The sequence below is a fragment of the Cetorhinus maximus genome, chromosome 5 (genome assembly GCF_964194155.1).
Source record: "Cetorhinus maximus chromosome 5, sCetMax3.hap1.1, whole genome shotgun sequence".
Taxonomy (NCBI): domain Eukaryota; kingdom Metazoa; phylum Chordata; class Chondrichthyes; order Lamniformes; family Cetorhinidae; genus Cetorhinus; species Cetorhinus maximus.
Window position 1 is genome coordinate 9166809 of NC_135883.1, and position 27250 is coordinate 9194058.

At 44.6% G+C, this 27250-nt stretch overlaps 1 protein-coding gene across 4 annotated transcripts in view; it reads right to left on the reverse strand.

The window, feature by feature from the left end:
• otofa (otoferlin a) overlaps nt 1-27250 on the reverse strand; it is a 470909-nt gene that overhangs the window by 46359 nt on the left and 397300 nt on the right. For all 4 annotated transcript variants that reach the window (XM_078541508.1, XM_078541509.1, XM_078541506.1 and 1 more), the window contains 6 exons: nt 26237-26374; nt 25184-25311; nt 24068-24238; nt 14503-14663; nt 12420-12562; nt 9481-9569 (listed from right to left, as the gene is read on the reverse strand). In XM_078541508.1, the coding sequence (XP_078397634.1) occupies nt 9481-9569; nt 12420-12562; nt 14503-14663; nt 24068-24238; nt 25184-25311; nt 26237-26374 (830 nt within the window). The remainder of the gene's footprint in view (nt 1-9480; nt 9570-12419; nt 12563-14502; nt 14664-24067; nt 24239-25183; nt 25312-26236; nt 26375-27250) is intronic.

A 27250-nucleotide genomic window follows, 5' to 3' on the forward strand; every position in this document is an offset into this window, starting at 1 on the left:
CTTGTCTACGTCCTCTTGAAGTTCCACACCGTTCTCCTCACAGTTCACAACACTCCTAAGCTTCTTTTCATCTGAAAATTTTGAAATTGTCCCCTGTGCACCAAGATCTAGATCATTAATATATATCAGGAAAAGCAAGGGTCCCAATACCGACCCCTGGGGAACTCCACTACAAACCTTCCTCTAGCCCGAAAAATATCCATTGACCATTATTCTCTGCTTCCTATTTTTCAGCCAATTTTATATCCACGTTGCTACTGTCCTTTTTATTCCATGAGCAATAACTTTTCTCACAAGTCTGTTGTGTGGCACTGTGTCAAATGCCTTTTGAAAGTCCATGTACACCACATCAATGGCATTACCCTCATCAACCTTTTCTGTTACCTCTTCAAAAAACTCCAGCACTTTAATTAAACACAATTTCCCCTTTAGAAATCCATGCTGGCTTTTTGCTATCAACCGATATTTTTCCATATGACTGCTAATTCTATCTCAAATAATTGTTTCTAGAATCTTGCCCACCACTGAAGTTAAACTGACTGGTCTGTAGTTGCTGGGCTTATCCTTACAACCTGTTTTGAACAATGGCGAAATGTTTGCAATTCTCCAGTCCTCTGGCACCTCCCCTAAGTCTAGGGAAGACTGAAAGATGATGGTTTGTACCCCTGAAATTTCTACTCTCACTTCCTTCAATATCCTTGGATGCATCTCATCTGGTCCTGGTGTCTTGTCAACTTTAAGTAACGACAGTCTATTCATCACTTCTCCTTGTCAATTCTGAACCCTTCTAGAGACAGAGTTTCCTTGTCTGTCACCATGGTCTGGGTAGCATCTACCTTCTTGCTAAAGACGGATGCATAGTGTTCATTTAATACCTCAGCCATGGCCCCTTCGTCCATGTGTAAATTCCTTTTAGGTCCCTAATCGGCCCTAGTCCTCCTTTTACCACCTATAAACATATAAATAGTAAAAGGAAGACTTTGGGATTCCCCTTTATGTTAGCTGCCAGTCTTTTCTCATAATCCCTCTTTGCATCTCTAATATGCTTTTTCACCTCCCCTCTGAACCTTCTGTATTCCTCTTGGTTCCCAATTGTATTTTCTACCGGACATAAGTGCACTTTTTCTTCTTTATTTTAATTTTAATCTCCTTTTTCATCCAGGGAGCTCTGGATTTGTTAGTCCTGCCTTTCCTTTTCGATGGAATATATCTTGACTGTACCCGAACCAATTATTTTTTGAAGGTGGCCCATTTTTCAGCTACAGTTTTTCCTGCCAATCCTTTGTTCCAGTCTATCCGGCCCAGCTACATTCTTGCCCCATTGAAATCGGCTCTTGTCCAGTTAATTAATCTTACTCTGGATTGCCTATCGTCCTTTTCTATCATCATCTTAAAACATACAGTACAATGATCACTGTCTCCTAAATGTACCCCCACTGACACTTGATCTACTTGGCCCACCTCATTTCCAAAAACCAAACAGAGTGAGTCTTTGCTTGTTGGATTGGACACATGCTGCTGTAGAAAATTCTGCTGAGCACAATCTAGGAACTTTTTCCTCTCTCCGCCCTTTACACTACCGCTGTCCCAGTCTACATTGGGGTAATTAAAGCCCCCCCACTATAACTACTCTATAGTGCCTGCATCTCTTGTGTAATTTCCCTGCAGATTTGTTCGTCTATTCCTTCTCACTAGTTGGCAGTCTATAGACTACACTGAGCAATGTAATTGCATCCTTTTTGCTCTTTAACTTGAGCCAAATTGATTCTATCCTTGAACACCCTGGGACACCCCCTTTCTCCATCTGCAATGCTCTCCTTAACCAATATCGCCACCCCTCCTCCTTTCCTATCTTTTCTGAACACCTTGTACTGGGGACATTTAACACCCAGTTCTGCCCTTCCTTGAGACAGGTCTCTGTTATCGCCACAACATCATATTTCCACATGGCAATCTGCGCCTGTAACTCCCCAATCTTATTTACTATACTTTGTGCATTCACATACATGCATAGTAATGCAGATTTAGATTTTGTCACTTTCTCCCTTGCTCCGACTTTACCTATTAACCTACTATTCTCTATACTAGTGCTATCTGTCCCTCCCAATATTTTGTGTACCCTGGTATTCCTCTCTAATATTTTTTCTTGGGTCTGACACCCTACCAAGGCAGTTCAAAGCCCTCCCAACAGCATTAGCAAAATTTCCCACAAGGAACTCAGTCCTGGCTCTGTTCAGGTGCAACCCATCTAGCTTGTACAGGTGCCATCTCCCCCAGAGCCAGTCCCAGTGCCCCAGGAATCTAAAACCCTCCCTCCTGCACCATCTTTCCAGGCACGCAGTCATACCCCTTATCCTCCTATTTCTGTACTCACTGGCACGTGGCACTGGGAGCAATCTGGAGATTACTACTTTTGAGATCCTGCTGGCTAATTTTCTACCTAGCTCCCTAAATTCTGATTTCAGGGCTACATCCCCCTTCCTACTTAAGTCATTGATATCAATGTAGACCATGACCTCTGGCTGATCCCGCTCCCCATAAAGAATGTCTTGCAGCCACTCTGTGGCATCTTTAACCCTGGCACCAGGGAGGCAACATCCTGGAGTCACGTCTATGGCCACAGAAATGCCTGTCTGCTCTCCTAACCAATGAGTCCCCTATAACTACAGCTCTTCCTTTCTTCTTCCTCCCTTCATGTACAGCCGAGCAGCTCGTGGTGCCACAAACTTGGCTCTGACTGCACTCCTCTGAGGAACTAGCACTCTCACCAGCTGCCAAAACGGAGAGCTGATTTGTGAGTGGGACCCCCTGGGGACTCCTGCACTGCCTGCATACTTCTCTTGGACTGCCTGATGGTCACCCATTCCCTCCCTGTCTCCAGGCCCTTAAGCTGCAGTGTGACCACCTCTCTGAACGTGCTATCCATGTAGCTCTCAGCCTTGCTTTGCACCACAGTGACTCCAGCTGCTGCTCAAGCTCTGAAACCCGGAGCTCAAGTTTCTGCAGTTGACAGCACCTCCTGTATATGTGGGCAGCTAGGACACCGGTAGCGTCCATGACTTCCCACATATTACAGGACACGCATTCCGCTTGACTGAGCTGCCCTGCCATGTCTTAACCCTGCTTCCCTTATGTTAACTTTATTCTACTTTGGATTATTTATATTACTTTATTATATTGATCCTAAATTTCCCTTATTCCTGGTGCTTCTGCAGTTAAATCCAAGTATAGCAACTTGTTTAAAAATACTACACTTTTCTAATTTACTCACCAGGTTCTGAGCTGCCGCTCTTCTTTCTGAGGAAAGGTAGAAAAAGAAAGGAGTGCCTCCTCCCTCCTCACCGAACTCCTTCAGTCACCAAACCCCAACTGAAGCACTCTAATGCAGCCAAAAACAGCACCCCAGGGCAGACAAAGTCAGCACTATAAGATAGTCTACTTTTATACTCTCTGAACTTAGCCTCTGGAAACCTGATTAAGCCAGTTATCTAATTAACTAGTTGCAGCTTTAAGCAGAGCCTGTGTGAGCCCTGTTTTAAGGCTGGACTAAAACTCACCTTCTTCCAACCTTAACAACAACTTTTAGTTAATTGCTAAATTAAAGAAAGACTAGACATTAGATAGAATTTAACCATTGACTTAAATCTTAAACTCTCTTAGTCACCAAACTCCAACTGAAACATTCGACTGCATCCAAAAACAGCACTCCAGTTTAATTAACTTAAGATGTTTAACTGGGAATTAAACATTTGGAATTTGGCGTCACTGTGTATAAATTCAGGCAGCTAAAGCTGAAGCAATATATGGCAACACATAAATTTCTACCCTTACCTAACTAGATAATCAGGATTGCTTATATATACGATCCCCCAGACCATCTTGATAACAGATATCTCCTTCTTGCACTGGATCATCAGGAAATGGAATTGTAACATTTTTCTGTGTATTTTTTGACATCCACAACCTTTGTTGCTACGGATACAGCTCTCTGATATCTTATCTGCCCTGCAAAAATATCAGAGACTGGCAATGAGGCGGGATTGTGGATGGAACAAATTTGGTTGGAGAGGCTTTCTGCAAATCAGTATAAGAGTTGTGAGTTTTTTTATTTGCTAAGAAATAGTTTTAAAAATCCAGTCTTAGTGAAAAGACTGTACATGTGGGTGGACTGACCTTTGAAGATGGCTGAATCCACAGGTATTATCGGGTGACTGGGAGAGTATAGTCCTGATTGAGAGTTTTCCTGTGCGTATGTGGACTGGCTATAGATATCTTTCACTGCTAATAATATCCTCCATGTTGCTGATAACCTGGCTGTTAATTAGGCAGTGGGGAAAAGGAAAAGGGTGATCTTTTTGATGGAAGCAGGCCCAGGAATGTATGAAACACTCAAGAATTTGCTCACCTCACTAACGCCAAAAGGCTTGCTACTGGCACACATTCTGTGTAAGCCTGAGCAGTACTGCAGTGACAAGCTGTTAGAGATTGCTGTAGGCTGTTGGTTTGGAACAATGAATCAGTTGTCCGGCGAGGACACTGGCGACCTTATTATAGCTTTGAAAAAGCTGTCCATTCATAGTAATCTTGGAGAATTCCAAGAGAGCACCGTGGGTCAGATTGCGGGACAAAGTACTCTCAGGTATTTAGTGAAACTAGCAAACTGATTCAAGGATATAATGTGCGCATTGAGAGCAACACAGGGCCAGTTTATTGCAGGCGTTGTCCAGTGCCCTATGCTCTAAAAGAGAAAGTAGAGCAAGAACTGAGCCTGAGGACTTGGGGCCGAATCTTCCGAGAGGTAGCAATCACTGTCGGATTGCCATTCAGCTCCTATTCTCTTAGATTGCACTGGAGCTCCACGTTTCTCGCCCAGCCTTCTGAACCAGTCCTCCTCAGGATTGCAGAGGGTACTTGTCCGGGAGTCCTTCCTTTGGTAATGCAGCAGTGTCGGGGAAGCGAGCCACAACCCCTTTTTCTGGCACTAGCTGCCATATTCTGCTAAGTTTAAATGTCCCAAAGCCACTTAGACAAGCTATGGAGAGAAAGTAAGTGTGTAAGGTAAGTGGTGAGGGGATAGGGCGAGTTGGGGAGGTGGGGCTGGGGAGTAGTGGGTCTGGGGTTAGTTGAGAGGTCAGAGGGGGTAGTAGAGGTTCAGGGGGTAGTTGAGGTGTCGGGGGGTAGTTGTGTGGTTGGCGGGTGTCAGGTCAGGAGGTGCAGTCCAGTCGGGGGGGGGGCATAGTCTGGGGTCAGGGGGTAATCTGGGGGTCAGTGCAGATAGTGGGTCAGGGGTGGTTGGGTTGGGGGAGGGGGTCATAGGGTAGTTGGAGGGGGTCAGGGTGATAGTGGATTGGGCGGGTAGGTGGGCTGGGCGGGTAGTCGGGGGTGGTCCGGAGGGGGTGCGGTGGTAGGTGGTCAGGGAGGTCCAATCGGGGAGTTGGGTCCAATGGGGAGTTGGAGGAAGTGTTTTAGCAGTATAGTTACCCAGGAGTTCGAACTGGTTTTAATTCTACCTGACTTTTCCTGGGTAACTATTCTGATAAGTGAGTTTGAACCATCCAAAGTCTCCAACTTTAACTCAGGGTTTTCGATGGTTCTAGATGCAGGGTAATTGCCCATTAGGGGCTCAAACTTCCTGGGCAATTCCCTCGTAGTCAGTGAATGGGGACTTCAGAGGGGTCCCCCAACGTATCTTGGAGGTACTTCCGGAGTACGATCATGCAGAGATCTGAAGTTCTGGGCTATTATCTTTAAAGTAGAACAGAGTAATTGAGCTACTCCTATAGTGGTAGTACATGGATCTATTTCAGTTTCATCGTCTGCCGCTGGTGCTTCTTCAGCCCCTGGAATTTTTCAAGGGGTAATAAACTAAATCTTGCAAGGAACTCAGGGAGCAGTGTGCCATTTGGATGACATATGTATCTCAGCTCCAAACAGGCAGGCCCATGATGACAGGCTGAAAAGGGTGCTCCAACATTTGGAAAAGTATAGAGTTCAGGTGAAGGCACATAAATGCGAAATGTTTCAAAACTCTGTAGAACATTAGGTTACAGGGCAGACAAAGATGGGTTACATCCAACCAAGAGTAAGGTTCAAGCAATAAGAAATGCTTCACACCCTCAGAATATCTCTGAGCTCAGACCTTTTTGGGTTTGGTGAATTACTGTGGTAAATTCATTCCAAATTTGGCAACCTTATTGCACCCATTGAATGAACTCTTGAGGAAGGGTGTTCCATGGAACTGGACAAGGCAGTATGACAGAGCATTCTGGTTGTGAGAAAGTAAATTGGTAGATGGTACAATGCTTGTACATTCCTAACTATGCAAAAAGATTAGGCTAGCATGTGATGCCTCTCCGTACAGAGTAGGTGGTTTGATCTCACAAGTGTTGTATAATGGTGAGGAGAGACCGACTGCATTTGCCTTGTGCACCACCCTCAGTGCCAGTGAGCAGAATTATGCCCAGATAGAACTTGAAGCATTGTCTTTGATTTTTGGAGTGAGAAGGTTTCATAAATACATAGATGGTCATTGTTTCACAATCAAAATTGATCGTAAGCCACTGATGGCTATTTTGTATCCTGAAGTATCCAGTATCCACTTCAACTGCAACCTGAATGCAGAGAAGGGCTTTGATTCTGTCTGTTTATCAATACGACATCCAGTACAAACAAGGGGAAGATCATTGTAATGTTGATCTGATTTTTAGATTACCATCCTCCTCAGAGGTAAAGAGCCAGAGCCCAACAGGGAAAATGTATTTTTTTTTCACTTGTAGATGAGTTGCCAGTCATAACAGATGACATCGGTCAAAGAATTGTAGGGACCCTGTATTGGTAAAGGTAGATAACTACATCACAAACCGACGGCCAACACAGAGACTGGGGTGAGAAATCAAACCATTTTTTATCATTTGTCCATTGATAAAGGTTGTGTTATGCGGGGAGCTAGAGTTGTATCTCCTGAAAGATACAGATCACAGTTGCTGTATGAGCTTCATGATCAACCCCTCAGGGTGAACTTGACAAAGAGTCCAGCAAGAAGCCATCCTTGGTGGCCAGAGTTAGATAAGAACATGGAAGACAGAGTGAAACGGTGAGAGTATGTCAGGCTATAGAAAAGAAGCCACCATTGGTACCTTTGCAACCATGGAAATGGTCAGCTAGCGTGTGGCAGAGGCTGCACATAGATTTTGCAGAATTTGAAGGGTAACTGCTATTCATTGTGATAGATAGTCATTCAAAGTGGGTCCAGAGGTTTCTGATGAATTGAACAACAACCAGCAAAACTCTAGATATTTTGTGTAGTTTGTTTGCTGCTTATGGTTTTCCAGAGGGAATTGTATCCAACAACGCACCTCAGTTTTGCTCAGAAGAGTTTGTAAATTTCATGAGAATGAATGGGGTAAAACACATTCAAGTTCCACTGTATCACCCTGTTTCAAATGGAGCAGCAGAGCACATAGTACAAACTATTAAGTATGTTCTTGTTAAGCAAATGTTAGATGCAAATTGGAAGAAATGTCAGTGGTCTTTGAATCACAAACTGGCAAATGTTTTATTCATTTATCATGACAAACCTCACAATATTATTGGCAGAACACGAGCTGAATTGTTTCTTAGAAGACATCCTAGGATGAGGTTTTTATTGCCGAAGCCACAGTTAGCACAGTCAATAGAAGAGAAACAAACCAGGCAGAAATAGAGTCATAAAAGCAAAAAACTGTGGATGCTGGAAATCCAAAACAAAAACAGAAAAAGAAATACCTGGAAAAACTCAGCAGGTCTGGCAGCATTGGCGGAGGAGAGCACAGTTGACGTTTCGAGTCCTCATGACCCTTCAACAGAACTCTGTTGAAGGGTCATGAGGACTCGAAATGTCAACTGTGCTCTCCTCCGCCGATGCTGCCAGACCTGCTGAGTTTTTCCAGAAATAGAGTCATGATAGGGGTAGATTGAGAGAAAGAAGTCTGAACCAGAAGTTGAATGAACATCATCACAAGTGGTTGAAGTAGTTACCATTAAGAGTCATGAAAATATGTGGTCCTCGCACCTATTTGGTCAAGGCACCTGCTAGTGGAAAAGTTAGGTTTGTACATATAGATTATGTTTTACCTTTAGAGGTTCATGAAGAAGAAGGGAGTTGGGAAGAATGAGTCTGATGAATTGGATAGCTGGGATATGTGTAGAGTACCAATAGTTACTCCAACACAAGTTGTATCTGAACCTAGTTTGGATCTGAGTCAGAGTCAGACAGACATGTCTGATAAAGTGGAAATTTCAATTGAAGGTCAAGGGAAAAATCAGTCTTTGTTGGAGAAAACCTCCTCAGACTCAGGCACAGATGGATCCAAGTATGAAAATCAAAATAAAAACCAAAAAATGTACATAAGTTGTATAGAATTTAAACATTGTGTAATTTTCTCATTAAATGAATGGAGTAATAGTGTAATAGCACCCTCTTGTGACTATTTGTGTATGTATATATATATAGTCAAACCAGAATAAACTAGTTTTAGTTGGCACTTGATTTTACATGCGGCACACTGTCTCTTTCCTGTCCTGCAAAGATATCACAAGCTCTAGACGGCAGGATACACAAGATACTTATAAATGCACATTGTTCAGAACAAAATATTCCGTAGTTTATGGGAATCTATTCTGCAGATTCAGAGATTTTTAAATCAAGTGCATTGTCATTTACAAAAAAATGAACAGGGGCAACCATAGCCAAAGTATCAGAGCTGGACTGATTGCAGATCTGTTTGAATAGATCCAAAGTTAGTTAATTTTTGTTAGAATGGGTGGGGAATATGCTCATCCCTATTCCAAACCAAGGTGTGGGAAATGAAGAGATAGTAGTCGGGAGGATACTAGCTACCAAACAAAAACAAAAGCTGTTGTCATTTGACAAGCTTGTGAAACCAATATCCAAATGAAAGAGAAGGGAGACATTTATCTCAACAGAAAAGGCAAACTGGATGAAATCCATCCCAGTTTAAAGCCCTTGGTTGCAATCACCGTAGGAACATATTAGAAAAAATAAACAGTGTTGTCCTTATGACAATTACTGAGCTCCCTTTCTATGGGGAGGAAATGACCTATATCTGTCATTGTCTGTGGTGTCGATTCTACTCCAAGACTCTCTTACTCTCTTGCTTATCTCTCTCAAATTGAAAAACTATATGCTTAGACCTGGATTCCAGGGAATTAAATAACCTTATTAACGATTAGAAATTAAAACAAACAAGAATTTATTCTGTTCAAGTTGAGCCTGAAGTATAATGCGCTGAACAGCCATTACACCAGATTATTGATGTCAATCGACTTCCTTTTCAAGTGACTTTTATGAACTCCTGGAGATAAATGTGTTATTGCAGAAACAGCAACAAAAGAAGAATATTGTAAAGATGCGATCAAATATGCATTAAAAGAGCAGTTGTACTGAGTTAAATTCGTTATAGTGTATGAGAAATACTTTACTTCTTTGGTTTCCGTGGTGATATGTCAATTGGTGCTCCTGGTGCAGGCATATCCTTTGGAAACATGTCAACGAACAATTCAATGCGACCCTGAAAATTGTGCAAAAAGTAAATTTCAGATTAATTATTTGTAATTTGTAAACTGCAAAAATTCTCCATGAAATCTCCAGTGTTGGGGCTGGCTTTGCATTAGGAAAGTGGGGCCCCTGGTGGTGAAGGACTAAGCTTTCCTTGTGGGGCATGGCTGAGTGCTCCTACTTCTCCTGAGCCCACCAGCAAACTAACAGATTATGGCCCAAATTTCACATTTGGCGTGCGCGCCAAGTTGGCGGGCCCGAAAGCGGACGCTGAGTGCACTTCCAGCTGTGATCCAATTTCATGCTGGTTGACCATTCATTGGCCAGCCGGTGTAAAACGCGCGCTGAAAAAGCCTCAGCGCTGCCAAGGGGTAGGAACAGGGCAGGTGCTGACAAAAGTGAGGGTGCGGGTGCAGGTGGGCACTTCTAGCGGGCTCCCTGAAGGCAGACACCTGCTGCGGAGTTGCCTCGGGGAGCTGCAGACCTGGACAAATTAAAATGAGATGAAAAAAAGTGCAACGAATTGTGTCTATGCGGCACGTTCAAGCGCCTGACGGCAGAACTCAAAAAGCATCAGTCCCCAGATATCATTTCTTTTATCGTATTTCACCCCGGACGTCTCATCCCACCTTGGATGAGGTTTTGTTAAAAACGGGTTGCCCGCCTGCCTGTTTTGCCCATGCGATGAGCGCGAAATCGCACGGGCAGCTTAAAATTGTGGACAATAGGGGTTTTTAAAGGCCTTAATTGGCCTTTTAATTGTCGGCGGACGCTGCTCCGACTCCTCTGCGCGCCAGCCGACCTCAATATTGCTTGCGTGCGTGCTGATGTCGGGACGCGCGCCCGGCGTCATTTTGCACAATTTCACATATGCGTTTGGGTCGGACACAGGCCAGCACAGTCAAGGTAAGATTCCGGCCTATCTGCTTGAATCTCTTTCGGCTTCAAGTTCCTCTTCCCATTGCCTTCACCTGACAGGAAAGCTGCAGTGGCTTTCCTGCTCAGGCCAGCAGTAAGAATTGTAGTTGGAAGCTGACATACGTATATAAAGCAGGGCTCCACCAGCTTTGCGCTGCTGCCTGCTTTGTAGAGTTTTAAGTTTTATACAAGTAAAATCAGCAGGCTCTAGAGATTAATTAGAATTTCATATCTATTTTTAAATTTATTCTTGGTTTGTGGGCATCCCTGGCTAGGGCAGCGTTTATTGCCTATCCCTCATTCAGAGGGCATTTAAGAGTCAACCACATTGCTGTGGGTCTGGAATCACACGTGTAGGCCAGACCAGGTAAGGGTGGTAGGTTTCCTTCCCTAAGGGGGCATTAGTGAACCAGGTGGGTTTTTACAACAATCCTTTCATCAGACTTTTAATTCCAGATTTATATTGAATTCGAATTTCACCATCCACCATGGCAGGATTCAGACCCAGGTCCCCAGAGCATTACTCTGGGTCTCTGGAATACTAGACCAGTGACAATACCGCTATGCCACCGCCTCCCCTGTTTAGTTATTGGTCCATTGCTTATCAATGCAGATTAGTCCTCAGCTGAAGGCCACGCCCCCACCCCTGACATTTGCCAAGGTAACAACAGTCACGTCAAAGTGCACAAACTTCACTGATGTCACATGAGTGATTCTTCACGATTGTGACCACTAACTGGCACTGTTTGTTCTTCCCGTAGGGATGTGAACAAAACATTGCTGTTCCGTCTTTAGTCTGAAGGTTGTGGCGCTCTTTCCATGGAGTTATTTTGGACATTTAATTCACAATATCAATTGGTATCAATCATAGGCTTTATTCATGGATTCTTTGAAAGCCACAGCTCCCTGCTAGAAATCTGACCCAAAGCACAGAGCTGAATCAGGTTGGGTTTAGATTCCTGATTAACAAAACTAAAATTTCCCCTAAATAGGAATCAAACTTCAAACTCCGCTCTGTTATCTATGGTCCTGATGGGGAGTTTTGGCTGCTGAGAGCGTGCGATTGAAATTTGAGTGGATGCTGTTCACAAATTTCCAACCCATTCTGATTAGAAAATCGTAGGGGAGAATTTTCTCCCCCGTCGGGCGGGCTGGGCGGGAGTGGGTGCCCCGCCGCCATTTTACGTGGGCGGGCTAATTAAGGCCCGCCCAGCGTGACGCACACCCGGAAGCGCTCAAGGCTACCTGTGCGGGCGGGTGGGGGGGTGGTGGGTGGAGGAGGGAGAGTCGGGGCCTGCGCTCCTTTGGGCAAAAATCTCCCAAAAGAATGAAAGAGCGCAGAAATCTCACCCAGGCACGGAGCTGCCTCAGGGAGATTAACTTGATTGTGAAAAATTGAGAAAAAGAATAAAATAAATTATTCAGACATGTCCCCTCATGTGACAGTGTTGCATGAGCTGGGGCATGTCTATGAATTTTAATAAAAATTTTTGTTAAGGTTATAAACCCTTCATGAAACCTCATCCCGCCCGTGGATGAGGTTCTATGAAAAATGCGAAGGCCGCCTGGGCTCTTCGCCTGCCCCCCCGCCCACCATAAGGTTGGACGGGCAGCCCTGATGAGTACTTCAATTAGTTGATAAATGGCCTTAACAGGCCTTTGACAGATCGGCAGGCGCACAGCCGACTCTGGTGCGTGCCCGCCGAACTGAAGATCCGAATGACGCGCGGTGACGTTGGGACACGCGCCCGACATCACCACGCGTCATATTATGTGTCGGCGAGCGGGGCCCACCCCTGCACACCGTATCAGAAGATTCTGTCCGTAGTCTATGGCTTTCCAATTTTTGATATGCACTCTAGGTAGGCAAGGCTGGGAGCACGCTTATAAAATTATCCCGCACAGTTTTTTCCCCAACACCTTCTTCACGCCTCATTTTCTGTACCTGCTCGATGCCTGGTTTCTCAGGGTTTAGCAGAGGCCTGGTTTCCACATGTTCAGGAACCAACTCGCAGCCGACCCGTGGCACATCCCCCCAGTGGTGTAGAACAATTAGGGATAAATGCTCGTCGGTCTCTTTCTTTGCCCCTGATTAGGAGAAATGAAAAAGGTCAGTCAAGTTACACTGACTACACTTCCAAATGTCGGTTCTAAATATTCTTCGGGGGTAAATTGATGAGGCTGCAGTGCTGCTGAAGGCCCACAGCTGGCCGCTGCGCATATTGGGGGAACTGAACACATGTCGGTCTATATTTAAAAAAAAATAAAACATTAACACTTCCAGAATGAGAACATTGTTACGTGTACAAAACAGGAAAAATTCCACAATCCAGGACTTCTACACCCTTCCATCCTCATGGCTGCCACACGCTTACACCAATAATTCAGAATAATCTATATTACAACCTGAAATAAAATCCCATACAATACTCATGGGCTAGTGAATTAGAATGAATCCAGAACCAAAATGGATTACTCAAGCTTCAAACTTCATAGCGCTGAAATGAAACACAACAGGACGAGAGTGTGAATATTCACTGTAATGGCAAGAAGTTCCTTCCTTCATTATTTTAGTAGAGGTGCAAAGACTATTTAAATATAAATAAACACCTCTGCTGAAGCAGCAGGATGAGACATTCAGAATAATGCCCTAAACATTCATACCCTAGTGACCCATGGCACAAATTCAGAAGTTATATCTTAAACATTATGTTATATATGAGACATATCATCTCAATTATCAAAATACAAAAAGCATAATACTGCAGATGTTGGAAACCCCGCATAAAAACAGAAAATGCTGGCACGCTCGGTAGGTCAGGTAGCATCTGCGGAGGGAGAAACAGAGTTAACGGGCTGAATTTTACTGGCCCCAGGAGGCTGGGAGGGAGGTTGGGTGGGGTGGGGGGGAGGTTGGGTGGGGTGGGGGGGAGGTTGGGTGGGGTGGGAGGGAGGTTGGGCGGGGTGGGGGGGAGGTTGGGCGGGGTGGGGGGGAGGTTGGGTGGGGTGGGGGGGAGGTTGGGTGGGGTGGGAGGGAGGTTGGGTGGGATGGGAGGGAGGTTGGGCGGGATGGGGGGGAGGTTGGGCGGGTTGGGGGGGAGGGTTGGGGGGAGGTTGGGCAGGGTGGGGGGGGAGGGAGGTTGGGCGGGATGGGGGGGTGGTTGGGCAGGGTTGGGTGGGGTTTGAGGGAGGTTGGGCAGGGTGGGGGGAGGCTGGGCGGGGTGGCGGGGAGGTTGGGCAGTGTGGGGGGGAGGTTGGGCAGGGTGGGGGGGAGGTTGGGCGGGGTGGGGGGGGGAGGGTTGGTAAAATCATGGGTAGCTGTCAGATGGGCTCCCCAGCCATATCCTGCCACTGGGGAATTTTAAGAATGGCGGGACAGAAACCGGACAGACTGACCGCCCCTAGGAGGTGAACAGCTGATTTACACTTGAAAAGGTTCCATTAAAAGCCATATTAACAAGCTGTCGGCAACCCCCCCCACTGTGTGAGGAAGCCCCCAGCCAAATGGAAGCGGCCTCCCAGCGGCGGCTGCAGGGGTTGGGGGTTGGGGGTTGGGTGGAGGGCGGTGGTGGAAAGGTTTGTCAAAGCAAAGACGCGGCCACATGCAAGGAAGGCAGTCCCCTCGAGGCCCCAGCGATTTCGTGGGAGAGGTTTCTTCCCCAGTGCTCGGCCCATCAAAGGTTTTAATTTGTTTTCCCCTATCTGCCTCGGTAATAACCACTGGTGGTGCTCCTGAACCTTCGGCCCTCTGAATAATTAGCTGCTGCCCATAAAGTTCGGGGGGGAGGTCCTGACACAGCCTGTGCATGCCGGGGTCATGCACTCCCGTCTGACTTCGGGCTGTCCGCCCAACCGGTGGAGATCTGCCCAATGTTTCGGGTCGATGACATTTCATCTAAACTGGAAAACGCTAGAGGCGAACAGCTTTTAAAACAACGGCAGAACCTGGGGGAAGCAGGGGAGGGATAGGGCAAAAGGGTCTTTGGTAGGGCACGAGTGGTCAAATGACAAAACTGTTATTTTCATACCATTTTCATCCTCAATCTCTGTGGGTCCTGTAAAGATTCTATTAGCAAGCTTCACTCTTCCTCCTGGTCCGAAGTGAGGTCCATCTACTTTCCCTTCTTTACAAAGTTTGGTCAGCAACTGTGAAGGTTTCACAGGATCTCTCCACATGTTGTATCCGTGACTGTGTACAGAAAGAATACATCAGTAAACATCACCAGCCTAATGCCCAAAAGTTATAGAATGTAACCAACTGTCCCTGTTCTGATCTCACTAAGCTGATGGTGTATTTTATTAGTCGTTTAGAGGACTCCTATTGTTCATAATGTGTTCCTTAGGTTGGGCTTATTTAACATCGGTATGAGACCGTCTCCCTGTGGGGGTCTTACACTTCAGTGTTCCTTCTGCTCTCTCAACCCTATTCCCACCAAACCTTTGATGACCCTTCTTCTCTTCCTGGCTCCCATGTTAACTGGTATTGTTAGTGGCTATCTCTCTTCAGGTTCTGTAGCCCTCTCCCTCAAATCTGTCATCATCGCCCCTCTCAAAAAAAATAAACTCTTGACCCCCTATCCTTAAAAACTGCTGGCCCATCTCTAACCTCCCTTTTCTCTCCAAAATCCTTGAACATGCCGTCGCCTCCCAAATCCAAAGCCAAACTCACCTTTCCTGGAACTCCATGGGCTGCAGCTTGCCCTATGTCGGACGGGCTGGGCGCTGCCATTTTACGTGGGCGGGCCAATTAATGCCCGCCCAGTGTGACGCACGGCCGGTAGCGCTCAGCGCTACCTGTGTGGGCGGGGTGGGGGGGGGCTGGTGGGGAGGAGGGAGAGTCGGGGCCTTGTGCTCTTTTGTGCACACCCGCAGAAACCTCACTGAGCTGCCTCAGGGAGATTACGTTGATAGTTAAACTTTTTAACAAAGGAAGAAGAAAATTATGTAAACATATCCCATCGTGTGACAGTGTGCGAAATGTAATTCATTATTTTATAAAGCCTGTGGATGAGGTTTCCTGAAAGACGCGAAGGCTGCTTGGGCTCTTCACCTGCGTGGCTAACAAGTTTCATTAGTTTTTTTAATGGCCTTAATAGGATGTTGACAGTTCGGCGGGTGTGAAGCTGCCTCCGGCGAGCGCCCACCGAACAAAATATTTAGATGATGCTCGATGACATCGGGACGCACGCCCGATGTCATCGTGCATCATTTTACGCATCGGCGTGTTGGGCCGCCCCCGCACGCCGACAGCAATATTCTGGCCCATGTTTGAATCCCTCCAATCAGGTTTCTGCCCCTACCACAATACAGAAACAGCTCTTATCAACGTCACAATTTACATCCTGTATGGCCCCTGACAAAATGCAAACTATCCCCTCTCATCCTTCTCAACCTGTCTGCTGCCTTTGATGTGGCTGACTACATCACCTTCCAATGTGCATGATAGCTTAATGATAATGTTATTGGACTAATAATCCAGAGACTTGCACTAACAACCTGGAGACAAGTGTTCAAATGTTAAATTTTCATTCTCATGTCCATGGCTTTGCCTCTCCGCATCTCTGAAACCCCCTCAAGCCTCAACACTTCAAGGTATCTGCTCTCAGATGCTGACCTCTTAAGCATCTCCAATTTTAATCACTCCGCTAATGGCGACAGTGTCTTCAGCTGCTAGGGCCTAAACTCTGGAATTCCCTTTCTAAACATCTCCTCCTCTCTACCTCTCTTTGGTTCTTTGAGACACTCATTCAAGCCTTTCTCTTTGACCAAGCTTTTGGTCATCTGTTCAAGTGTCTTCTTAAGTGACTTGGTGCCAAAATTTGCTTTATAACGCTCCTGTGAAACCTTAGAGGTTTCCTTAGGTACTTCTATATTTCAGCAGTGCTACAGGGTTCCCTAACTGGATCTCTTGCTGTTAGCCATTGGCCTAAGGTACAACTGCCGGGACTCACTAAAACCAATGGTCTAGAAAACTTGCTAACAATGCAACCATTCTTACTGAGTCACTACTATAGGGTTCCTATGTCATGAAAAGAAATCCACCACTGTACGTATCAAAACTGTATTCTTTTTGCTATCTTAAAAATAGACTTCCTGCTGAACAAAAAAAAAAATGGCTGTTACAAGCCACATGACTACAGGATTGTCCCTTTGTTCTGGAAGCTACCAACAGCAATTACAAGAACAAAAGAATTCCTCACACCTCATTGTACAGGCCCCTTGTAATCATGAAACCAGAAGATTTGCACATCGAAACACATTATGTCTGCAGAGTTATTAACAAACTCATTTCACACCTGGGGCTGTCCAGGTCCATTTCAAAAGATGACCATTGAGGGGCAAAGAGGCATCATTTGCATCTGATAAGCTTACCCCTCTAGCAGAGCCAGAGGGTGTGCCTAGACAATGGCTTCCTGACACAAGACCCTCAATATAGATTGAAATTCTTTCAAAAACTAATGGCTGGGACGTTATCACTCCTGAAATCAAAGCCAGTTCCAGATGTTGGATAAATACCCCTTTTGAAACCAGTGTGGAGAAAGAAGGTCAGATGGCTTGAGTGACCATTTTGAAACCTCTATGTTCCTTTTGAACATACAAACATACGAATTAGAAGCAGGAGTGGGCCATTCGGCCACTCAAGCCTGCGCTGCCATTCAATAAGACCATGGCTGATCTGATTGTAACCTCAACCCCACATTCCTGCCCACCCCTGATAACTTTATAATAGATTCTAACAGTTTCCCTACTGTTGACGTCAATCTAATAGGCCTGTAAACTAGATAGACTTGAGTTTAGCTTTCAATTCCAGGTTTTATTATTTGTGGTTAAAGTCCACCAACTATCACGGTAGAATTTGAACTTGTGTTTCCAGAGCATTAGCCTGGGACTTTTGATTATCAGCCCAGAAAAGATTACTGCTAAGCTGCCGTCTCCAACCGAGAACTGAGAGTTCCTCAGACTGCTGTTTTAACATTAACAGGAAAGGGCTCTGGCAGCCTGGCTGAGCAAGCAGTCCATTACCATCTCTCAACTCCATGAAGCCTGCTTGATTTTAAGTCTCTGATGAATGCCTGCCAAGCGGTCAAAGCACAGAAACCCTATTGTGTTGCAGTGTCATTTGTTTCAAGGATTTTCGTATTGTCATCTCCGACCAGGAGCTCGCTGGTACTGAACTCCACCACAAAGGAAACACCCTCTGGCCTCTGACTTCTCGGACTCTGGAAATCATGTGAATCAATATCCATTTCTGGGGTTCTTGCGCTGTTACTATTCATATTTGTAAAACACCTTTCTCTTCCCCCCCTCTCACTGTGTGTATGCAGTGGAGTGGGAAGTTGCGAACACTTTCTCCCCTGGGTTTTGAATGTGGAATGAACTAACCTTCTGAGTTGATCATAACATGAGTTGGCTGTGAACCATTAGTAAATTGGATCACACAAACTGAGGTTTTGGAAAAACGCACCACCACATACTTTAAAAATAATTCAAAACACCTTCTGCTTACAGGCAGTTGGTGAGAGGAAAGAAGAACAATGTGCCTGTCTCTCTCCTGTCTGTAACACTACATAGAAATATATATAGAAAATATATAAATGCAACAACACAAACAGTCCATGCCAATGTTTACACTTTATGTAAGCAAATAGTTTAATCACATTTACCTACTCTGCTCCCATATCCCTTCATCTTCTTTTCCTTCATCCACCTATTTAATCCAAACTTTAATGTTGACAGACAGAGGGTGGAATTGTCTGTGCCCACTGGCGTCGGGCGTGTTTGGTGGTGTGAGCAGACAATATGGTGAGAAGGTCAAAGAAAGTTTCACAACGTCGTGAAACCCAGTTTGCAATCGTCTGCACTGCCCGTCAATGGCGTGCTGTGTTTCCTGCCTTCGGATGCCGGGAACTTCATTGTAATACATCTGCATATCGTTATAAGCCCAGTTAACTGAATCATCCCCTCCAAGCTGGACCATCCGAGCACGGCGGAATGTTTCACAACTGTACAGAAGTGATGCTCACCTGGTGAGCTACACTTCGCTTGGGACTTTGTGGTTTGTTTTCCTACCTTGCTTTGGGCAGCACTCGCAGTCATCAGCGCGAGGCTTTGCAGGAGGCACCACATCACTTTTAGGGGGCTCATAGGCAGGTCTCCACCTACCAGACCAGCCCTAAGGCTTTTTGACGGCTAGGGCTTGCTTGGGGAAGGGGGAGAAGTGGCCTCAGGCAAGGGAAGAGGCTGCAGGGCGAGGGCTGTACTGGCGAAGAGGGGTATCCCAGGGTGTGTGTGGGGACACATTGTTCTGTGTAAGATGGTGAGGGCTAAGGGGGCAGTCTCCAGAGGAGATTAGGCCAGATGGAGATGTGAGGGTGTGAGAGAGAGTCAGTGGTGATGTCCCTTGAGCTGGCAGTGATTGAGGTGCCTGTGGATGTGTGATGGGCTTGTGAGTGTGTGAGTTTAGAGTGATGAGATGGTTGCCCTATCCTGGTGGCACGGATGAGATCATTTACCCACATTCTGCATTGAATGGCCAACCTCTTCTGTGCAGCACTGGTACTGATCACCACTGCCATCGCCTCCCAAGCCGGAGTGGTGAGATTGCTGGACCTCCTGCGGCCAGAGCAGGAGTAGAGGACATCGGGGTGGGCATTCGTGCGCCCAAAAGACGTTCCAGGGACGCATCACTGAATCAGGGGCTGCAGTCTTCTTGCCTTTTGGGGCCATGTCTTCTGTGCAGAGAGGTGTTCGCATGGCTACACTTTAAATATGGCACTTGCCGTGAGGGAGCGGCGAGGTGACAGCATGGTGGGCAAACGAGAGCCTGCCTGCCACCGAAAGGGCGTGTTTCCCCGGAATGCATGATTAACGAGGTGGGATTGGGATGACACAGCGTGAAAAGCTGTTATTGTGGTTGGCGGGTAAAACGTTCTGTTACCTGCCAGCACTACGGCACTTAGTGCAAACCTGTGACAATTCAGCCCATAGTTCCAGCTTCAACCACTAACCCTGGAAATTACTTTCGCAGCTGTTACAATTCTCTGTAGAAAAAAGTTACTCCTACTGACTATTCTAAACTTCTTACCTTTAATCTTGTTTAGATGACCACTTGTTCTTGACTCTGCAACAACGGGGAAGCAGTCTGCTTCATGCTACTCGATCCCTTGACTTCATAACTTTAAACACTTCTATTACATTCCCCCACACTGTTCTAACGAAAAACTGCCACCCCCAGTACCCATTTGGAATGGCCACTGAGGGAGTCCATAGTTCATAAATTAAAACACGTACATACAAACATACAAATTAGGAGCAGGAGTAGGCCATTCAGCCCCTCGAGCCTGCTCTGCCATTCATTCTGCCACTCAATGCCACTTTCCTGCCTACCCACTATAACTTTTGACTCCCTTGTTAGTCAAGAATCTATCCACCTCTGCCTTAAAAATATTCAATGACCCTGCCTCTACTGCTCTCTGGGAAAGAGAGTTTCACGACCCTATGAGAGAAAAAATTCTCCTCATTTCCATCTTAAATGGGAGACCCCTTATTTTTAAACTGTGTCTCTCCCACAAGGGGAAACATCGTCTCAGCATCCACCCTCTCAAGTCCCCTCGTGATCTCATATGTTTCAATAAGATCAACTCTCATTTTTCTAAACTCCAAAGGATACAGGCCCAACCTATCCTCATAAGATAACCCCCCTCATCCCAGGAATCAGTGGAGTGAACCTTCTCTGAGCTGTTTCTAATGCAATTAAGTCTTTTCTTGAATAAGGAGACCAAAACTGTACATAGTACTCCAGGTGTGGTCTCACCAATGCCCTGCACAACAGTAGCAAATCATCCCTACTTTTATATTCCATTCCCCTTGCAATAAATGACAATATTCCATTTGCCTTCCTAATCACTTGCTGTATTTGAATACTAACTTTTGGTGATTCATGAACCAGGCCACCCAGATCCCTCTGTAACTCAGAGTTCTGGAATCTCTCTTCATTTAGATAATTTGGTGCTTTTCTATTCTTCCTGCCAAAGTGGACACATTTACCCACAGCATATTCCATTTGCCAAATTTTTGCCCAACCATTTAACTGATCTATACCTGTTTGCAGACTCCTTATGTCCTCTCCACAATGTACTTGACTACCTATCTCTATGTCATCAGCAACTTTAACAACTATACATTCAGTCTGTTCATCTGAGTCATTAATATAGATTGCAAATACTTGAGGCTCCGCACTGATCTCTGTGACACTCCACTCGTTACATTCCGCCAACCTGAAAATGACCCATTTATGCCTGCTCTCTGTTTCCTGTAGCTAAACAATCCTCTATTCATGCTAATACATTATCCCCCACACCACGAGTTCTTATTTAGTGTAGTAGCTTCTAATGTGGAACCTTGTCAACTGCCTTCTGGAAATCTAAGTGCACCACATCCACAGCTTCCCCTTTATTGATGTTGATTGTTACTTCTTCAAAGAACTCTAATTAATTAGTCCAACACCATTTCCCTTTCACAAAACCATATTGACTCTGCCTGATTGCATTGAGAGTTTCTAAATGCCTGGCTATAACTTTTTTAAATAGTAGATTCTAACATTTTCCCTATGACAGATGTTAAGCTAGCTGACCTGTAGTTTCCTGCTTTCAGTTTCCCTTTTTCTTGAATAGAGGAGCCACATTCACTATTTTCCAATCTGATTTGACCTTTCCAGGGAATTTTGGAAAATCAAAACCAGTGCATCTTCCATCTCAGCAGCCACTTCGTTTAAGACTCTTGGATGAAGTCCATCAGGACATGGGGACTTGTCAGCTTTTAGTTCTAACAATTTTCTCAGTACCTTTTCCTGGTGATTGTAATTGTTTTAAGTTCCTCCCTTCATTTCACCTCTTGATTCACAATTATTTCTGGGATGTTATTTGTATCCACGATAGTGAAGATAGACGCAATGCTTCCGCCATTCCCTTATTTCCCTTTTTTAATTCTCCGGACTCTCTCTCTACAGGACCCATGCTCACCTTAGTTATTCTTTCCCTTTTTAAATACTTGTAGAAGCCCTTAATACCTGTTTTTATATTTCTAGCTAGCTTTCTCTCATACTCTAATTTCTCCCTCATTATTCTTTTAGCCATTTTTTGCTGTTTTTATATTCTGTCCAATCTTCTGACCTGCTATTAATCTTTGTGGAATTGTTCTTTTCTTTCAGTTTGATGGGCTGAACTTTCCCCCCGTTGGGGGGACTTGTGTGGGGGGATGGGCGGAAGTGCTGAGCGCTCCCTGGGCGGGCGGTGGGGTGGATTCCCTGAGTCCAGGCCTGAGCTCTTTCGCGCATGCATGCGAAAGAGCGCAGAAATCTGTGCCTCAGGGAGATTTGTTGAATTTTTAAACATATGAATAAAGTAATTAAAAACTTCTAAAACATGTTCCCTCATGTGACACTGTCACATGAGCTGGGACATGTCAATGAATTTTTAAAATAATTTTTATTGAATTTTTAAACACTTCATGAAACCTCATCCCGCCCGTGGATGAGGTTTCATGAAAAATGCGAAGGCCGCCTGGGCTCTTCGCCTGCCCCCCCGCCAACCTTAAGGTTAGACGGGCAGTTCATTTAACTATTTCAATTAGTTTTTAACAGGCCTTAATAGGCCTTTGACAGTTTGGCGGGCACGCAGCTGACTCAGCTGCGCGCCTGCCGAAATGAAAATCTAAATGACATGCGGTGATGTCGGGACGCCTGCCCGATGTCACTGCGCGTCATTTTATGACCCTGCTCGCCGACCGGAAATTTCTTCCCGATATTAACTTTAACTTCCTTAGTTAGCCACATATGCTGCTTCCTTCCCGAGAGTCTTCCATTCTCACTGGAATGTATCTTTGCTGAGAAATATCTCCTTAAATGCCTGCCACTAAACTATCCCTTAGCCTAATTTCCCAGTTCGCTTTAGCCAGTTCAGCCTCCATACTCTCATAATTTCCCTTATTTAAGTTTAAAACACTAGTCTTACACCTACTCTGCTCTCCCTCAGACTGAATGCAAAATTCAATCATGTTATGATCACCGCTACCTAAGGGTGCTTTTACTATTAGGTCATTAATTAATCCTGTCTTCTTGCACATTACCAGGTTTAGCCTGCTCTCCGATTGGCTGTAGAATGTGCTGCTCTAAGAAACTGTCCCGAAAACACTTTATGAACTCATCTTCCTGTCTACTTTTGCCAATCTGATTTTTCCACTCTATATGTAGATTAAAATCACCCATGAGCCCACCCCCCACTCCACCTTTTCCTAGCTTCCTGTCCTTCCGAAATGTCATGTACCCTTGATAAATCAGGTCCCAGTCTTTGCCATCTTGTAGCCATGTCTCTGTAATGACGATCAGATCATACATATTTATTTCTATTTGAGCTCTTAATTCATCCGTTTTGCTGTGAATGCTACAGGAATTTAGATACAAAGCCTTTAGTTCTGCCCTTTTACTATTTTTGCAACCTCTAGTCTTATTTGCTGGCTCACTCTTAAGTTTGTACTCTCTGTCCTTTTCTGCCACACTCTGATTATCTTCCCCCTTATTGCTAACTTGCTTTCTTGCCTTGTTCTCTCATCTTCCCTCACTTGATCCTTTTTGCTAATATTTAGTTTAAAGCCCTCTCTATCGCCCTAGTTACACAACTTTCCAGAACACTCATCCCAGCACAGTTTGGGTAAAGACCATCCCAACGGTACACCTCCCATTTTCCCCAGTACTGGTGCCAATGCCCCATGAAAACCCATTACTCCCATCTTTGAGCCATGCATTTAACTCTCTAATCTTATTTAATCTGTGCCAATTCTCTGTCACTCCTGGGCATTGTGGGCGCTATCACACTGCCACCCATCTCATTCCACCTCTTCATCTGCTGTCCCTTTTCCCTCCCCATCTCATGCAAGAACATCCTGGCCTGGCTTCATCACTTCCAGCCTATTGTGTGCACTGGGATTACCGTCCAAGTACTATCCTTGTTTCATCCTTATTTTCAAATCACTCCATGGCCTTGCCCCTCTCAGAATCTGTAATCTCCCCCAGCCCAACAACCCTCCAGGTATCTGCGTTCCTCTAATTTGGGCTCTTGTGCATCCCTGATTTTAACTGCTCCATATTGGTGGCCGAGCCTTTGGTTACCTAGGCCTTGTTGATGTTGTTGTTGTTGTTCTTCTTGTTCTTATTGTTGTTGGACTGCTCTCATTCCTCTGCAGGTGTGCTGAGCATCTACGCAGTGCAACCCCGCACAGGGACTACATTATTGTCCCTCAATTTTTGAATCAGATTCGGAGAAGTTGAAATTATGATAATAATGGACGGAGACGATTGCTATGAAACTGGGTGAAATTAGAGTTAAAGACTAAGCTAAAATTCTCCTTTTGGTTTCAATAAATAAAGGGAATCATTATCCTATGTTTCCACTGTATATAACTTTACACAACAGAACCCAGCAATTGTCTAAAAAATAAAATGAAGTCTCCCTCAGTAGACAGCAACATTAACACCCATTTGAGCAAAGGTAAGTTAAAATATGTTAATTAAGTTAAAGGAAACTTTAAATTACTCACAGAGAATATTGCTGTGCAATGCCACACGTTGCTCTGTGTTTGCTGTAGTAGCGGTTTTCTAAATCTAGTTTGGTTTCTCCAATTAGATCATCTGTACCCACTAAATCCCAGTCAAATATAGCCACTGTCAGCATAGACTCCATTGGAAACATGACTTCAATGTCGAAAGACCTGTTTGAGCAGATAAAATCGTATGATGCAACTGATTGAAGTAACAAGTGATTATTAGAGTTCCAATGTTTGGATGCTAACTGCTTGGTACAAAGCAAATTCCCTTAAGCAAATGATACCACACTCCATAATATCGATTCAGAGATCCTAGGGTGCAAATTCTGCGATGTTGCTGTTGGAAGTACGGTAGGGTAGAACTTTGTCCTACTGCTTAGCTTTGGCCAGGGCCCCATCCCAAGTCCCTGGGGACTGAGTCAATTCCACACTGGGGAAAAGCTTCCATCTCTTTAGTGATACCAGTGTGAAGGCTAGAAACTTGGAGTGGCATTCTGCAGGCGTGTCAAGAGGGGGAGCCAGAGTTATGTCCTGGCCAATGATTAACAGAGTTTACTTATTTTCTCTTGACCTGAAGTTAGGTTTCAAGTGGAGGGACTCAGTTTGCACCCTGAGTTGATTACAAAACTTATGCTTGATTTCGACAGATGTCGGTGTCTCTGGGGCTATCAAGGTGGTATTCACGGACTAGCCCAGGAATATTCCTCAGATGCCCCCAAAACTGTCACCATGTTGTAATAAATTAACAGAAATAACCCCACCCCACCCTCATGATTGGGATTTCCAATGTATTGATTAGCACGATGGAAATTGGCTGATCTGGGGTCATTGCTTTCTCTAAGAAAGCTGTAGCTTTAGTGGTGGGATTAATGCCACAGGATCTCCCAGCACAGGAACAGGCTACTTGGTCCATTGTCTCTCTGCTGGCTCCTTGACAGAACAATCCAAAGCATCCCACTCAAATGTCAATGGTTTCTTAATGCAGTGACAGCAGAGGGTGCTATGTGTGTGACAAAATCATAAAACTGCTTAAGAATGGGTTTATGGTCTTGTTACTTAGAACACAGAAAATCTTCCTCCTTATTTGGTGGACTCATCAACAGGACTTACTTGCCAAAGACAGGATTGAGTTGTTTGGAGATATAATTCTCCTTGTCTCTGATTTCTGTCTTGCCTAGTTTAATGACAATGTATGGATCTGCTTTGCCATTGATGTCGGCTGGATGCAGCTCTGTGGCCTAGATGGATAGGTAAAACAAAAAAGAAACCAAGAATCAACAGGTCAGCCGGCTGAAATTTGATGAGTGACCAAGAATTAAAACAAACGACCGCTAGCACTGTAACTCAAACATAGGAAATGAGAAATGAGGGCTATCGAGTTGGTGATTCTACTGCAACTATAGGTGCTCATTAACTCAATTTTAGATGACGAAATGGTATTTCGTATTTAACCAAGTTCTGCCATACAATTAGACTGATAGCCTATAGTTGTAAAATATTTTCTGTCTGAAATGGCCACAGGGCTTCTCCCAATTGCCCATTGTAGCTTAGGGTGGAAACCTGAAAAAAAAAAATTGTGTATATAACCGGTCCGGCAGAGATTTTGCTGATCTTCCTCATCACTTCACTTTACAACGTTTTGTGGTTGGAGCTCGGAAAATAAAGATCTGGGGTTCAGTGTGGGATCCATTGTAAATATCTCCTTGTATCATGTTATAATTCACTTAGCAGTCAGACTATGTCCAATTGTCCTGACTGAGACACCAGGATCCCTGGAATTCAAATTGTTGTGTTACTGGGCCACTATTACAGTTCAGGGTAAAAACACCATGTGAACTATATCTCCCGACCTACAATGTTTAGATAAGATGGGATTCAGGTTGGCGCTTGGGGTTGGAGCAAGAATTTCTGTAGAATCCACAAATCCACCGATGTAGTGAGTTTTGCATGGTTGTTATCGATTTCACAACAGTCTGTTTAATACCAGTTAATTTGATTCAATGAATCAATGAAATAAAGATAAAATACTGAATAGATTTTGAAAGAAATAATTACCATTTTGGATGATAAGCAGAACATGTTCAAATTTTATGGCAATAACAAATACCCACAAAAATGAAACCCAGTACCATCTTTCCCATGACTTGATTGGTAACCACTTACCCTTACTACATACACTCTGACCAAAACATTGACAAGATCATTGTTTGGAATTCCTTGGAACATTCCAAATGTAGGTTCATAACCTGCTTCTCGAGCGACATCATCTGGTAGAGGTACTTTGTACACACAGATGGAGCCCTGCATTGTATTTTTGAAAACAAGAGATTTCATAAGACAACACAATACTAAAAAGAATTAATAGTCATACAAGTGAGTGAATATATATAAATCTATATCAACTTCATCATTCGAGGTAATATAAGTCTAGTTACTTGATGCTGGATTCTGTTAAGCTATTTTATTTGCAGAAGCTGACCAAAATGATAATCTTAGTTATTTTTATTCAAAATATGGTGTATTCTACTTAGCTATTGAATAATCTTAAATGTTATAAAGGGAGAATATCTCTATGCATCTTACAGTCCAGAGCTTTCTCTGGTGTGAAATCAAAATACCCCAATAAAAATGGTGTCACATTAGTGAATGACCTACACTCTTTTTCCAATTTCTTATTTTCCTTTGAACTAACTAAGCAACTAGCTATTGAAGCATATTGCACATGACAATTAAAAAAAAAATTCTTTCACAGGATGTGGGCATTGTTGGCTAGACCAGTGACCCATAACTACCCTTGAGAAGGTGGCGGTCAGTCCGATGTACCTGTTAGGGAAGGATTTCCAGGACTTTGACCCAGCGACAGTGAAGGAACGGCAGTATGGTTCCAAGTGAGGATGGTGTGTGGCTTGGAGGGGAACCTGCAGCTGGTGGTGTTCCCATGTATCCGCTGCCCTTGTCCTTCTAGATGGTGGAGGTCGTGGTTAGGAAGGTGCTGTCAAAGTTGCTGTGGCACATTTTGAAGATGGTACACACTGCTGCCACTGTGTGTCGCTGGTGGAGCGAGTGAATGTTTGTGGATGGGGCGCCAATCAAGCGGGCTGCTTTGCCCTGGATGGTGTCGTGCTTCTTGAGTGTTGTTGGAGCTGCACTCATCCAGGCAAGTGGAGAGTACTCCAT